General features: G+C 41.7%; 1 protein-coding gene across 4 annotated transcripts in view; it reads left to right on the top strand.

Moving 5' to 3' along the window:
• Positions 1-11,492, top strand: part of CUNH18orf25 (chromosome unknown C18orf25 homolog) — an 80,349-nt gene extending 68,857 nt beyond the window's left edge. For 3 of the 4 annotated variants that reach the window (XM_036322812.1, XM_036322815.1, XM_036322811.1), the window contains one exon: positions 3,357-11,490. In XM_036322812.1, the coding sequence (XP_036178705.1) occupies positions 3,357-3,546 (190 nt within the window). In that variant the 3' untranslated portion in view covers positions 3,547-11,490. Of the gene's footprint in view, positions 1-3,356 lie in introns of all 4 variants that reach the window. The other variant, XM_036322813.1, reaches the window with a different exon arrangement.
• The last annotated feature ends 5,151 nt before the right edge of the window (positions 11,493-16,643 follow it).

The following is a 16,643-nucleotide window of genomic DNA, read 5'->3' as shown; positions in this document are numbered from 1 at the left end:
TGTGTAGTCTTTGGTTCTGTGGTCATTGGTATCAATGTTTGTTCATCCCTCAGCAAAAGAATAGATATGAGAAGCGTTTTGCATTTTAGACTGGTTGCTTCCTAGAACCCAATTGCTAACATTAATCCTAAAAAATCAAGGGAGTCAGACAAGTATTTTCCTAAAGTCACAGGATTCATTTCATCCTCAATTAGGAAAAATAAGTAGGAGTATTATAAGAGGTCACCTTCAGGCTCTATAAATGACAGCAGGAATGATTAAATTTTTAATGTCATTGCTGTTTTTGTTTGTTTGCTTTTTAGAATATAAGTTAACTGTATCAAAAGCTGACCATCAGAGCCTGCCCCCTTTCTGTGTTCTTTTTGTTTTTTGTTTGTTTGTTTGTTTTGTTCTCTTCTACTGTGAAGTCTGTCCTTTATTGGTTTTTTAGTGTATGAAGAGCAGGAAATTATTCTATCAAAAGTTATTGTTTATGCCCTGGCTGGTGTTGCTCAGTGGATAGAGAGTCAGCCCACGCATACTGAAGGGTCTCAGATTTGAATCCCCGGCAAGGGTACATACCTGGGTAGCAGTTTTGACGCCTGGTTTGGAGCATGTGCCGGAAGCAAACAATTGATTTCTTCTTCTTCTTCTTCTTCTTCTTCTTCTTCTTCTTTCTTCTTTCTTCTTTCTTCTTTCTTCTTTCTTCTTTCTTCTCTTCTTCTTTCTTCTTCTTCTTTCTCTGTCTTCTTCTTCTTTCCTTTTTCTTCTTCTTCTTTCTTTCGTCTTCTTCTTCTTCTTTCTTCTTCTTCGTCTTCTTTCTTCTTCTTCTTCTTCTTTTCTTCGTCTTCTTCTTCTTCTTCTCTTCTTCTTCTTCTTCTTTCTCTCTTCCTCTCTTCTTCTCCCTCTTCTTCCTTCTTCCTTCTTCCTTCCTTCTTTCTTCTTCCTTCTTCCTTCTTCTTCCCCTCTCTTCTCCCTCCTCCTTCCTCCTCCCTCCTCCTCCTCCTCCTCCCCCTCCCTCCTCCTCCTCCTCCTCCTCCTCCTCCTCCTCCCTCTATTACTCCCTCCCACTTGTCCCTCCTCCCTTCTCCCCCCCTTCCTTTCTGCTCTCTCTAAAAGTCAATGGACAAAATATCCTCAGGTGAGGGTTAACAACAACAAAAAGTTTTTGTTTACAAAGGTGCCCCCCCCAAATAAGGCCTAAGCATTTTCTTGGTTATATGACTAGGTCCTGTTTTATACCTATTGCCAGTCATATGCAGATGTGAGAAAGCCTGTATCTGCACTAGAATTGGGATTGGACCAATTAAAAAATAGCTGAGTATGCTCTCACCCCATGCCTTTCATAATGTAGAAAAAAAGAATGTGTGATAATACATGAAAATCTGTGCTTTATGTTAGTTGCCTTACAGTATTTTGAGCCTCTCACATTTTTCTTTATAGGGCATCTCTTTAGGGCTTATAACTGCCGGGAGCCGGTCCATGCTTGCTGTTTCAAGGGACCTGGCATATATGGCATACTGTTTTTAATATGTTTGCTCACCTTCTTGGCACTATGTGTTTTAACCAAGGTCTCTGAGAAAGGTTGTTTCCCCAGGTAGGGATTTTCCCCTGGAGTTAGGGAGGGAATAAAACCTCTTAACTAGTGCCAGGCGGGTAATTAATCACTTTACGAACAATCATGCTTAAGCTACATAATCTTTACTCCCTGGAATGGAGATAAGAAACGCCCTAACCTTTGTAATAGAGATTGATAGGATTGAATCAACTGGTATAAATACAGATGTAATAAGACAGCAAGACACAGAACTTAGAATACGGAACCAAGAGAGCCAGAACTTAGAACACAGAACTTAGAACACAGAAGAGAGAACACAGAACCTACTCAGAACCTAGAGACAGAAGAACTTCGCTGGAGAGAACATGGCAAAAGATCCTGGACTGAACCTGACTACAGAAATTAGCAAGAGAAACTGACTAGAACCTGGTGACTGAACCTGGCTGGAGAACCTAGCGAGGGAACATGGCTACAGAACCTGGCTGGAGAACCTGGAGAACCTAGAAGACAACATGGACACAGAACCTGGCTGGAGATCCTAACCAGAACTTCACTGGAGATCCTGACCAGAACTTGGCTAGAGATCCTGGCTAGGCTGCTGATCAACTGAACACTGTCTCCGTGTCCTTCCTTCTTCGCCGACTCCGTCTACGCCTTTGGGAACCCCTGGACCTGCTGGGGTTGGACCCCGGCATATAACAATTGGGTTCTATTTCCTCCTGAAATAATGATGATAAATTGAGCTTTCCTGCTTTCCTCTCATTTGAATCAAAACTTACTCAGTGGTTTAAACTGGAACCTTACAGTCCTATCATTTGACCAGAATGTGAAATGATTTGTCAGTACTTCTGAAACAGTTTTCTCCCAGTGAACTCCTAGTGAGTTTCTTCAGCAAGAGGCAGTTCTGTTCCTCTGATGGAGCACTTTTTGAGAATCTAAACTGAGTACTTGTTACTTTTAGAGAATCTAAACTGAGTATTTGTTACTTACACTGCACTAAAGCATAAGGAGTTCTGATGAAAGAGCCAGGTGTTTCTGTTGTCACCTTCAGAACAAGGGAAATTGATCCTTTGTGCATGACATAGTACTTATAGACTTTTAGAAATTTAATCCTTAAAGGGATATTACTATTACTGTCTTTGAAGGTGTTATTACTAAATATGGCACAGAACTTATTTTAAGAACAAGTTTCACTTATATTTCTTACTGTTTTATTTGTTCAGACTAAGATTATTTGGGCATATTCATTTTGTTCTGGATTTATATGGTGCCCTGTCCTGAAGATCCAAAGGTTTAAATGAGTTCAGAGAAATATATCCATTGTCACTAACAGACCTACACATAACTCAGGAGTTGTTTTTAAAAAAATACTTTTTATTGATTTCAGAGAAGAAGGGAGAGGGAGAGAGAGATAGAAACATCAGTGATGAGGGAGAATCATTGATCAGCTGCCTCCTGCATGCCCCCCACTGGGGATCGAGCCTGCAACCTGGGCATGTGTCCTCACTGGGAATCAAACTGTGACCTCCTCGTTCATAGGTCGACATTCAACCACTGAGCCATGCTGGCCAGGCAACTCAGGAGTTTTGAATGAGAGAAAACTCCTGGCTTTTTTAGGCTAAACTGAGGGGGGTCGGGGGGTGGGCAGACAGATGGACAGACATGGAGGGAGGGAATAAAAGGGATATTGGTTGTGGGTTTCATGATCTTGCATAGTAGATCTTAGTAAAAGTATTGATCAGTACGAGTGAAGCTGTATTGCCTTCTATCTTTCCAGTAGTACGGTTAGCCATGCTTTTTCTCTTCATCTCAATTGTAGGTGTGTCCATCCTCGAGGAGGTGTGATTCAGAGTGTTTCTTCATGGAAGCATGGCTCGGGCACACCGTATGTTAGCAGCCGGCAGACACAGTCATGGACTGCTGTGACTCCCCAGCAGACCTGGGCTTCACCTGCAGAAGTTGTTGACCTTACCTTGGATGAGGATAGCAGACGTAAATACCTACTGTAATACAATGTCACTGTGTTCCTCCGCACTGTCCCCTTCCACTCCCTCCTCCTCCTCTTTGCGACATGGAAGTTCATTGTCATAGCTTCAGCCTCAGAAGCTGTTTGTGGCATTTGTATAATCAAAAATTATGAAAAGTTGCTCCCCTCCTTTTTCTTTTTTCTTTTTTGTAAATCAAAAGAAGTCAGGAAAATAACGTAATCACAGAGAAAAAGAATTTCTTTCCCTCAGTAGGAATATGAGAATGATGACTTTATTAGACAACTTCATTTTACTTGGTGACTTTTTTCTTAGGAAACTCTGCCCTCCTTTTAATTACCAGGTGAAATGAATTTCAGTGTTTGAATCTTGTATTTATTTTTCTGTGTAATAAAATGAATATCTAGACTTGACCTCTGTCAGCCCACCCATTGGCACTCCCACCTTAGGGCATTTGCACACATATTAGTTAGGTCCTTATTGGCACCTAGTAGGGCATGTGCATTTGAAACCTGTCCTTAGAAATAGAAGACAGAGTATTATTTTCTTTTAGCTTAAGTCTTCTGACTTCTTTCCTGACTTAGCTTCTTGCTGAATTCCCACAACACAAATAATTGACATGTCCCTTTGTGTTTATAAATACTGCTAAGATGACTTAATTTGTCTCTTTGTTGCAATAATTCATAACTCTTTGGAAAATGTCTCCTTTTGTGGCCGAGGCATTTTGGATAGATACCCACCACAAGATTTTTTGGGCATATGAAGAGAGTACTGAGAGATCAGTAGGAAAAATCTCTCACCCTGAACTTTTTCCTGGTTTATTCAAATAACAGGCAAACATAGAAACCTGTTACTACTTAGGTAGAATATAGAGTTGTGTGGCTTCTAAGGCTTTGGGCACTTGCAAATCTGAGAGGAAAGTGCCTTTTTTCATAGCTGTTCTCTCTATAAAGGATGTACAACAACTGTTCAAACTTGAGCTGAAATTGACTTGATTCTGTATTTGGGTATTTTTCTCCAATACCTTCTAAAATTAGAAAAACCAAAATATACCATAAGAAATCAGATGCAAAGCACATTAATGGCAGTGTAGGTTTTATAGTATCTAAAAGGTATGGCAAAGAATAGTAGGAGCTTCAGGGAATTCAGGAAATACCAGTGTTGGAGTTTGTGGCATTAGTTACTACCTTTTTCCTTTGACATGTTGCAGTTACTAGTGCAATTAGTTTACAAACAATACCTAGAGTTAAAACACTATGTACTGTGCACAAGGAGGAATGAAGTAATATTGGCTTAGAAGACCTCCTTTTGTTTCTCCAACAGTTTTTGTTGGCCTTTGGGGGGGTGGTTTGGTTCCATTTTTACCATATAATATTGCTGAAGCCCTTTGCCTCCCTCCCCAAATACCTTGCTGGCTCTTCCTTATCATAAGAGCATGAGAACTACTGTTTCTTAGTTTCATTCAGTGGACACTTATTTAGTAAGTGCCTGTTTCACATAAGGCACTTGCAGGTTGGGTGCTGTGGGGCCGCTGAGATAAATGAGACACCCCCTGTGTGTGCATGCACCTGAAGACCCCACCGGCATGGCTTCACCTGCCTGGCCTTTTCTTTTATATTTTGAAAGACTCAATTGTTCCTTTACCCTTCTTCCTGCTGCTTTACTTCCATACACCTCTTCCTGGGAGTGTATTTAAGCATGTGTTCTTTGAGCTTCTCTGATGTCTCATTTGATCTGGCCTCTGTTCTTCATCAAGTTTTTATTTTTCTGTCATTCTACTCCTAATAGATCAAGCCTTTAAAAGATCACTAACTTCCAGTTTTAGCACCTCATATCTCCAGTCTCTCACATGGCTACAGTTCTAGACAAAAACCAAAGACCCAGAGGCCAGAGTGAAATAGGACCTTCTGCAGATTCACTTCACATTATACTTTAGGATTAATTTATTAAATTTTACTGTTACACGTTGTTTGTGACTTGAATTAAAATGCTAGACAAAGCAGAAATGTACAGTTTCTGGTCTGTGTGTTCCAGGAAAATAATTGGAAAAGAATAGAATGGATTATTTGACTTGAAGTTTTTGCAGCTTATTTTGTCCCCAATATCAGGGCAGAGCTCCGTTTTAAAGAATGTTTTGCAGTACATACTCATGTTAATGTTTGTCCAGTTCTGTACAGCAGGTGATTTCCCATGACATATTTTCTTTAGCTCCTAATAGTCATCCTCTAAAGAGAATTATTTTATTGTGCTGTGTGCACTGTAGATTGGGAGCAGAGTGAAGTTGTAACCACGCTCTTTTCTGGCCTTTGCTTTTATAGCAGGTTGCACTTTGCCTTCACCTGTGCCTCTTCCAGCTCCCAGCCTCCTGAGTTGATGCACCAGAACAGAGATTTAGAAATTAAGATGCAAAAAAGGAGAGGAGAAGGGATGGTAGAGACAGTCATCCTTTCCTCCTACTAGTTAGGAACTTTCCCACCTATTAACTATAGAGAGACTGTGCTTCAACTCCTCTTTCATTGCCAGATCCAGTAGAGCAGGGATGTAGTTTCTGGCAAGATATTAATGACAAAATTCTGTGGTAAACAACTCCTGTGACATTTGAAATTTCTTGTAAGGTGATCCTTTTTAACCAAAACTTTGCATTTGGTAGCATAAATACTTCTTTATGCTTCATAGAACATTGTCCATTCAAAATAATATATCTGCTAAATGGTGCACTTGGGTCACAGATGGTTTATGGCACTAATTTGGTTAAGTCTCCTCTCCACCCAATTTGAAACCACAGAGCAGTGACCAGCTATTTATTACATCATCACGACTGCCTGTAACATGTAATTGCTGCTCACTGTAGTTGTCCTTTCATTTTGTTGGAAGGAGCCAGACTGAATGGACTCCATTATCCTTTACAATTGAGCATCCCATAAACTGTTTTTATTATCAGTTGTGAATATGAACTGTCTGATTTGCTAATTTAGTCAGTTGTTCATTATTACTTTGAGCAGATTAGCACCATAGGTAACTTCAAAATGAATTTGTTGCCTGCTTTTTTGTACTGTGTCACAAAGTTTTTGAAAAAGCTGGGGACACAATTTTGTCTTTTAGTTTAACTTTTTTTTTTTTTAAAGGCAAAGAGCCCTAATCCCTGTTTTCCAGTATGTGTATGATGTGACTTCCATGTATATATAAAAATGATTGCACCCTAACCAAACTTCCTCAGATTGTGCACTGTTTGTTTAAAATAATCACATATTTTAGTCCAATGCTGTTGTATTTTTTCATTTTATTTAAAACACTATGTTCCTATTCTTTAACAAACTTTAAAGGGTAGTAATCTTTAAAAAAAGTCACTGGATAACTAGGAAATATTCTTTTGTTGTTGTTTTGTTTTTGTTTTTTTAAAAAGAGTACAAAGGTCATTGAAGCCTTTTGCTCCTCTTACCGTGAAAATGAAATGTTAGCCATTGTATGGCTAGGAATCAATGCACTTGGTGGTTAACAGATCTGCTGTTGATAGAGTGTGAGTGTGGACTTGATGCAGTGACGACAAATCATTGCTTAGAATTATGTTTTAAAATGTGCAACTCTAGTTTTTAAAACAATTTGGTTCTTTACATTCATTATTTAGTTTTTGTTTCCATTTAGTATTTAATGGTCTTTGGAGAAAAAAAAATAATAAAACAGAGTGTTATATATATATTTTTTGGTGCAAGATAAGATTTTCTGTTTTTTTGAAATAAGTCTGTAGCATAAAGGTTAAACTATTTTAAGACAAAAATAAAATAGAGTGTATTTAAACAATGATAATTTCTAAGGATTTTTTTTTCTATATGCTTCAGTTAATTAGGTGGTGCCTAGAGCAGCTCCCTAATTAGCTTTTGGATGTGAAAGTAGATTATATTTTGTCAACAGAGTTTACTGTTATAAGATGCCTGATTTTTCCAAGTAATAACTGTATCCTGCTTCCAAAATGTTTTGCAAGTGGCCTTTGGTATGTTAGATGTAGATAAAAATAGCTTTGCATTAGCTTTCCTGTTCTCCCCGCCCTCCACCTCCCATGAGATTTCAAAGAGGGTTGAAGACTCCCCAGTGCTAGGCACCTTTGTTCCTGGGAATAAAATTCAGCTGACAGTTACTTCCCAGAGGCCAGAGCACCAGGGTAAGACACGGTTACTGCATGCACTTTGCACGTGCTTGAACATTGAAGCAAATACAGGGTGTTTCAGAAATAGCCTACATAAATTTTCTGTACTAATTTGGTTCTATTTTCAGATTTTTTATTTGGTTATCAAAATTATAGGAACTACCATATTAACATCGGGTTGTTTTTGTAATTTCACGTAAAGGAGAATGAGGAACCAGGGAGAGTGAGGCCTATATTTATTAAAACATACACTCCTGTATCTCTTACTGTTGCTAAGAATTTTTAGTTCTACTTACACTAGAACAAGATCTATTAGCAAATAGGAAATGTTTTTAGTTCTTCTATACTATTTTGTATTTCCAACGTAGATATTTTAGTGCCGTGAGACTCCTTTACACAGGCTTGAGAAGACAATACTTAAAGTCTTGCTTTTTAACCCTTTTGCCCTGGGATGCTGTGCTTTTGAAGGTTAGACAAGGCATGAGTAAAATAATCAGTGGGTAGTATTTAATCTCATTCTGGCTTCCTCCTCCTATCTCTGCTGCCTTTTGGCCTTGCCTTCCCTTATTTGTATGTTTGTCACAGTTGTTGACAGCTATTTATAACTTCAGTCTAAATAGAAAAAAATTATAGGTAAATCTTTATCAAATATGTAAATATCTCTTCAGTTCCAATTTTGCAATCAAAGTGAATTTTTTCTAGGTTTTGTTTTAACCATGTTACTGATCTATGAAGGAGCAATCTTAGGAGGTATGATTTTCTTCACTTGCTCGACTCCATGTTTGGGAGCACCCTGATTCACAGAATTGAAGAAGTCCTGGGCCACCGTGGAGCTTTGACTGGGAGAATCCGCCTGAGGAAAAGCATACAGTAGTAAATACTGGAAGGAGCAATGCGTGTAGTAAAGAAATGCATGTGATGATCACAAACCTTGTATAGATGCAGAAAAGCACCCATTGCATTGGCTCAACAGAGGTGGTGGGACTGTTGGCTCAGTTCAGCTGCCACGCTGTAGGTGGTGTGCCTTCTAGCTGGAGATGGGTTTAGGCAGCAGGGATCTCTTTCTGCCAGGCCTCAAGATCCCATTTGGTGGCGGGGGGATGTGAGTAAAGGATGAGTGTACCTGTTGGCAGAGAAGTCAAACCTCAGAAGGAAGGTGTGGCGGCAGCAGCAGCTGGTATGACCTCCAGATCCTGGCCTGCTGGTTGAGGGCACCCCTTGGTTGTAAATTATATCGACCCAGCTAATTATTCTTTGGTAAAGGAAGCTGTTCGGAACCAGTTTTTTCCTTTGTGATTTGGTAATTGACATCTCAGAGCAGCCATTTGTTTCCTTCCCATGATTGCTTCTTCCTAAGCATGGGAAGGTGAAGTGTAGTGGACTCTTGAGCCCTCACTCTTGAGACTGAGTCTAAAGCAGGTCTGACATCAGGATGGATCTTGGCTCCTGCAGCATGAGGGGGTTCAGACCCAGAGAGTGAGGTGACTAATGTATAAAAAGCGCGAACCAGGGGACGGGAGGCTCCAGAAAGGCCATCAGACCCCTGACAGATTTGATTTCTAAGCCTGTAAAATGAAGAATTTCTTCTTTGACACTGAAAGGTAGGGCTGTGGATAGGATATAATTGCCTAGGAGATAGTTCATTGTTCTGCAGAGCCATCGGGCTTTTTAGGCAGGAATTCAGCAGAATTGCTTATTCCAAAAAGCTGTTCAGAGGACTACAGTTCTATCTTCTCACTTAAGCTTTTGGAAGGCATTGTGTGACTAACACTCACAGAACTTTGAATTTCTGCAAACTCTTTATTTTCAAAGTTTTAAAAGAATGTTTATTTCAAAATTTCCACATGGGGATAAATGGTACAGATTGTTAGCCTAATTGTTCAGATTGGAAGACTGAGAACAGAAGAACAGCTTATTCAGATTTATATAGCTAGACTTTCCAAGAGAAGATTTTTTCCTTTATTCAAATTAGGGCTTTTTAGCTTTAAGAAAAACAAAACCTCTTTACCTGGCTTTTCTTCTTTCCCTGCTGATTCTACTCACACTGGCCTGAAAACAAAGTGTTCCTGAGAAGGTAATGTTTGATTGGCTCCCTTTTCTCTTCGGCAGTTGCAGATTTAAACACCAGAACCACACACCTGAGTAAGCGTTCCAGCTTATCTCTGGATTAGCCATGGAAACTTTTTCTGTAGGTAGATCCATTTCTTGTAGTATATGGAAAAAGAAAATATAGATGGCCAGTAAACGTAGGACTGATGCTCAGGCTCATGGAAATGCATACTTACGTGACAGGATGCCATTTCACATAGGCAGAATCAGATAGGAGTACATTTAAATCCACCAAGGAGGCAGAACAGTACAATTTGCTTGTCTTTGTTTGAGCATAATTTGCTACAACTATTTTGGGAATGAGTGGAATTGTTTAGTGTATACTTCAAGCTATAGACTGAATGTTTGTCGTCTCCGCCCCCTGCCCCCCCGCCCCCCCCCCCCCAACACACCAATTTATATGTTAAAAAGCCCTACTCCCCAATGGAGATAGGGCCTTGGGAGGTAGTTACATTTAGTTGAGATCATAAGGGTGAAGCCCCATGATGGGATTAGTGCTCTTACAAGAAGAGGAGAGTCTTTTTTTTGAGGAGAGTCTTAATGGGAAGACAAAGTAAGAAGGCCTGTAAGACTGGAAGAGGACTTTCACCTGAATGAACCATGCTTAGCACCCTGATCTCTGGCTTCCAGCCTCTAGAACTGAGAAAAAAATGTCTGTTGCTTAAACCACCCATTCTATAGTGTTTTGTTATGGCAACCCAAGCTTAGACACTCCATGACCCAGCAGTTCCACTTCTTGGAATGATACTCTTGAGCAGCTTTTAAACTGTGATGGTAGCCTACACAGAGAAGTCATGAAATCACTTCAGTGTCTATGAACCATCTTTGTTGTTGTAATCCTCACCCAAGGATATTTTCCATTGATTTTTAGAGAGGGCGGAAGAGAGGGATAGAGACAGATGTTTGATGTGAGAGAGACACATGGATTGGTTGCCTCCGGCACTCGCCCTGACCAGGGCCAGGGATTGAGCCTGCAACCTACTCTTGACCAGAACCTGCCCTAGAACCTGGGACCCTTCAGTCCGTAGGCTGATGCTCTATCCACTGAGCCAAAATGGCTAGGGCTATAAACCATCTTTTGTTTATGCATTTAAGGAACTATAGCAACATAAAACATGGAGACAGTGTCACGTGAAACTTTTGTTATATACTGAATATATGTCTACACACAAACGTGTGCATAGGGTTGAGATATAAAATGTATTTTTTACTGTGGGCTTCAGTCAAAAAGATATGGAAAGCCATGGTTCTAGGGTAACTAGTTTATGTGCTCAAAAATGTTGTGTCATTTTCCTCCTTTTTAGGTATTTCAGCATGGATATCCATCTATAGGATGGATAAACAATGTATTTTACAATGTGGATGTTAATGAACTAGAGCTGTAGTTATATACTTACACCAGTAATAACATGGACAAATCTCAACAATGTGGAGGAAAGCAGGTGCAGATAAGAATTACATGATACTATTTATATGAAGTTTAAAGAGACAGATCAATACTACTTATTGATAAAGGGTACATACACATGTAGGAAGACTATGAAGAAATGCATGAGAATAATAAACACCAATTTTAGGGTAAATGCCTACCTCCTAAGTGGAGATAGGAAGGGGACACAAAGACCTTATTGGCAAACTTTATCTTAAGTTGGGTAGTGGGGACACAGGTGTATGTTGTTCTTTGTACCTTTATATCTTAATAAATCTTTATAAATTGATATTTTTCTTAATAAATCTTTACAAATTAATATTTTTCTTTGTCTCAAGTAGAACGACTAAAAGCTCTTTATAACTTTCCAGATGGTATTAGTGGGCATGAATAAGATGTGAAGCTGCTTCCTTTTAGTGCCCTCAACACTTACTGGATGTATCATCAAAAGCACAAACAGCAACGAAAATAAATGTGATAAATTGTACTTTATGAAAATTAATTTTGTGCTTCAAAGGATACTATCCATCAAGAAAGTGAAAAGACCCCACATAATTAGAGAAAATAATTGGAAATGATATCTGATAAGGAATTTGTATTAAAATATTCAAAGAACTCTTTACAACTTAACAACAAAAATGGACAAAAAATCTGAATAGACATGTCTCCAAGGAAGATAAACTATATTTATAAAACCCTAATATACAAATAGACCGAACGGCGGAACAAACGAACAACCGGTCACTATGATGGGCGCTGACCACCAGGGGGCACATGCGGAACATAGCGGGCGTCGGCAGCGGACGGCACATGGTGGGTATCGGCCGTGGTGGGATGGTGGAGCAGGTGAGCAGGGGCGCCGACCAAGGCGGGGCCTCCAGTTGCTGTCATCGGAGCAAGCCTCTAGTGGTTACTGAAAATTCTTTGCTCCCGCGCATCATGTTCCCGTCCAGCACTCGAACCTGCTGCCGGTGCTGGACTTGCTCACACCCAGTCCCAATCACTCAGCGGCAGCTGCTGCCCCGATCACCCCTCAGGGCTTCTCCCCGCCCCCGCTCCTGAGGGGCGATTGGGGCTGGCAGCTGCCTCTTGCACCCACTGCTGGTGACAGCCCTGCTAGCACCCATTGTCAGTGCTGGCGCCAGTCCTGATCACTCGGTGCCATCAGTGGGTGCGAGTGGTGGCTGCTGGCCCTGATCACTCCTGAGGGCTTCTCTACCTCCCCCTACTCCTGAGGGGCGATTGGGGCAGCAGCTGTCTCTCTTACCCACTGATGGTGCTGGCCCTGCTCCCATCTGCTGCTGGTGCTGGCCCCAACCACTCCGCACCGTCAGTGGGTGTGAGTGGGGCCGGCACCATCAGCATGTGGGAGCAGGAGCGGGGCTGCTAGCAGACGGGACTGGGGGCTGTGGCAGGAGGGGCCAGTTGGGGGCACGGAGGATGGGCCGAGACCTGCCCCTGTGCCCACTGCAGCCTTGCGGCCCACAGTTCCTTTCAAGGTGCATGAATTCGTGCACTGGGCCCCTAGTTGATCAATAACACATGATGGTCAACATCATTAGTCAGTAGGGAAGTGCAAATCAAAATCACAGTGAGCTATAACTTCACACTTACCAAGTCAAACAACAAATGATGAAGTGGAGAAATCAGAACCCTTATTCATTGCTGGTGGGAATGTAAACTGGTGGAGCCATTTTGGAAAATGGCTTGACTATTCCTCAAATGGTTAAATGGAGTTACCATATGATAGACATTCCACTCCTAGGTATACACCCAAAATAAATGAAAACATCCACACAAAAACTTGTACACAAATGTTTATAGCAGCATTATTCAGAATAGTCAAAGGGTGGCAGCTACCCAAGTCTTCTGTAACCATACCATTGAGTAGTATTTATCTATAATAGGAATGATGTACTGATACATACTACAGCATGGATGAACCTTGAAAAATGCTAAGAAAAAAAAAAAAGCCAATTACAAAAGACTTTTTTTTTTTTTTTTTCATTTATAGGAAATGTCCAGAAGACAAATCTATAGAAAAAAGTAGATTTCTTAGATGCCAGGGACTGGCTGGGAGCAGGTGGAAAATAGGGAGTGACTGCAAATGGGTAAGAGGTTTCTTTGGGGGAGGGGGCAGGTTTGAAGAAAATATTTTTAAATTCCATGGGTAATGGTACACCATTCTGAATATACTAAAAACCATTGAATTGTGTACTTTAAAAGGGTGAATTTTATGGTATGTGAGTTATATATCAACTAGAGGCCCGGTGCACAAAATTCGTGCACAGGTAGGGTCCCTAGGCCTGCTTGCACCTGCATTGGCTGGCCTTGCACAGCCCACTCGCCGGCCCTGCCCCCCGCTGCCGCAGGTCAGGGCCTGTGGGCTGGGGGCAGCTCCTGTGTTGAGCGTCTGCCCCCTGTGGTCAGTGCATGTCATAGCGACCAGTCATTCCGCCGTATGGTTGATTTGCATATTAGGGTTTTATATAGATAGATAAAGCTGTTATAAAAAATGCCAATTACCTTTAGAGAGTACTATTTTTTAAGTTGTTAATCTGCACAAAATGGGTTTAAGTAATGGGATGTTAAAGAGTAGGAAGTTGCAACCCATAAGCTATAAAAAGGGACTCAGGAGACCAAGATGACAATAACTGAAGGCAAGAATGATCAACTTCCTCACTGAGTACAGATAGCCCTGACCTACCACTCAAGGGTGACGATTATTCAGAAAGAAACCAACCATTCCTCACTGAAATGTGAGTGCTTGCCCTCAGGGCAAGGTCAGGACCAGTCTGTGAGCTCCTGGGACCTGCCCCTGGCTTTTGCCCAGAAAGTTTGCAGCTACCCTGAGGGACAATTTCTGATGCTGACATCCCACCAAGTGGCCCTAAATGCATCCTTTGGGCAGTGAGTCACACTGGGATGGGGGTGGGGCAGTTTCTCATTGTATATGCCTCTTTCCCCTGGGAGCTTCTGCTATGAGCTGCCAAAGTCACTGTCACTGCTGAGAGTTTGTGTTGCCCTCAGAGGTACTGAGGCAGAAAATGTGCTTTAGGCAGTACTGGGTAGTGCCTCTTTTCTTTCATCCATTTAGTAGTTTTCCACCGTAGATGGCTGAATTCTCATAGCTCTTTGGGCTTTTGGCAGAGTACATTCGTTAGTCGTAACATTGAAAATTTGTACCATTAAAAATGCAAACTTATCACTCAGTGGTGAAATATCCCAAATCTCCCAAATCTTTTCGACACAGACACCACCCAATCAGAACTAGCACTGACACAGGCTCCTGTGCAGGTATAAGAGTAACCCAGTCATTGCTCAGCTGTGATCCTGGGGGAGCCGCCAGGGTGGTGGGGAATGTGCTGTAGAGGCTCAGGCAGGGGCTGCTTGCCAACTGCCATTAAAAGATGTAACTATTTTAGCCCTAGCTGGTGTGGCTGGGTCGGATGGTTGTCCAGTGCACTGAAAGGTTCCCGCTTTGACTCCTGGTCAGGGCATGTACCTAGGTTGCAGGTTCAGTCCCCGATTGGGTTTGGATGGGAGGCAACTGATCAATGTTTCTCTCACACATTCTCTCTCCCTCTCTCTCTCTTTCTCTCTCGTTTCCCGCTCTCTAAAATCAGTAACATGTACTATAAAATCAGTAAAATGTATCCTTAGGTGAGGATTTTTTTTAAAAGATGTAATTATTTTTACAACTGATAGAACTAAACTAGTGTATACCATTGGAATATCAGTCTTGCATTCACCTAGCCTCTCTGCCTCAGGTTCCTCACCCATAATATGGGGATAATAGTATCTGCCATATGGGATTATTATAAGGAGAAAATAAATGAAGGCCAAGTCCATGCCATCAGTCTTGGCCGCTGGGAAGTGTGTAGACCAAATGAAACTTGTCTGTAGGCTGCTGACAATGTCACAGAAGCATTCTGAAACAGAATTGAAGTACTTTTTTTTTTTAAATCCTCACCTGAGGATATTTTTTCCATTGATTTTAGAGAAAGTAGAAAGGAGGGAGCGGGTGAGAAAGAGAGAGAAAAACATCAATGTGAGAGAGAAACATTGAACACATGCACCCTGACCGGGGCTGGGAATCAAACCTGCAACCCAAGTACATGCCCTTGACCTGGAATTGAACCCACAGCCCTTTGATACATGGGCTGATGCTCTATCCACTTAACCACACTGCCCATAGCCAGAAGTGAAGTCCTTTAAAGCAAGCAAACAACCATTTGGGTATATGATGACTGGCAAGGGGTAGAAAAATAAAAAGTGCCAAGGTCTGGATTTTAGTCCTTGCCTTCAGGGCTAACCAGCTGTGTGACCTACTAAGATCCGTTACCTCTCTGGATCTCACTTTGTTCATCTGTGAAGGGAGAATACTTTCAGGCCCACCACCAGGTGGGGGCGAGGCCATCGCATAAGGTAATAGAATAGCACAGATGATTCAAAGCCTCACAGTGGTTCTCAACCTTCCTAATGCCACCACCCTTTAATGCAGTTCCTCATGTTGTGACCCCCAACCATAAAATTATTTTCGTTGCTACTTCATAACTGTAACTTTGCTACTGTTATGAATCGTAATGTAAATATCTGATATGCAGGATGTATTTTCATTGTTACAAATTGAACATAATTAAAGCATAGTAATTAATCACAAAAACAATACGTAATTATATATGTGTTTTCTGATGGTCTTAGGCGAACCCTAAAGGGGTCGCGACCCACAGGTTGGCGACCCACAGGTTGAGAACCACTGCTCTAGACGTTAGGGACTCAAGTGGCTACAGGAGCAAGGCTGATGGTGGAAGTGATGCATTGGGCCAGACAAGCGGGAGTGCGGCAAAATGGAGAGAGCTTGTACTTTGTCGACGGGAAAGCTGTGTCCCTGGCCATGAGAGAGTGCAGGCTTGATGCTGTCAGATCTATAGATTTTTCAACAGAAAACAGAAATCGGGATTTTAAAATACAAACGAAATTCCTGACTTGTAGACGTTCTTGTGTGGCCACAGTCAGACCTGAAGAATGTACAGCTTGAATAAACTTGCTATCTATCCCCTCGTCCCTCCTCCCCATCCCCTGGGTCCTCGCGTGGGATAAAAAGCAGAGGGCATTCTGGTGCTCCCACCCTCACTCTGTACAAGCTGCTGAGTCTTTGGAGCTGCAGGCGAGTCTCTGCAGTAAGGGCCAGAGTGTACCCTAGAGAGCTGTGGCCACTTGTATCGTTGGTCTGGTGCATTGCCTGAGTACCTCTCTCTGGTTAGTCAACCAATGGGAATGAAGGCCAATTCTGTGCCTTCAGTCTCACCTGCCCTGTAACCTGATCAATCCTACTTGGGCTTGTTCAGCCAGGAGGTATGTGGGCCAAACAAAACTTGTCTGTGATCCTGATTTAGCCTGCAGGCTGCCGTTTGCTACTTTTGTACCATGCAAATTTCA

This window comes from Myotis myotis, unplaced genomic scaffold, assembly GCF_014108235.1.
Source record: "Myotis myotis isolate mMyoMyo1 unplaced genomic scaffold, mMyoMyo1.p scaffold_m19_p_9, whole genome shotgun sequence".
Lineage (NCBI taxonomy): Eukaryota > Metazoa > Chordata > Mammalia > Chiroptera > Vespertilionidae > Myotis > Myotis myotis.
Note: the sequence above shows the minus strand (reverse complement) of the source record. Positions and strands in the feature narration are given on the sequence as shown.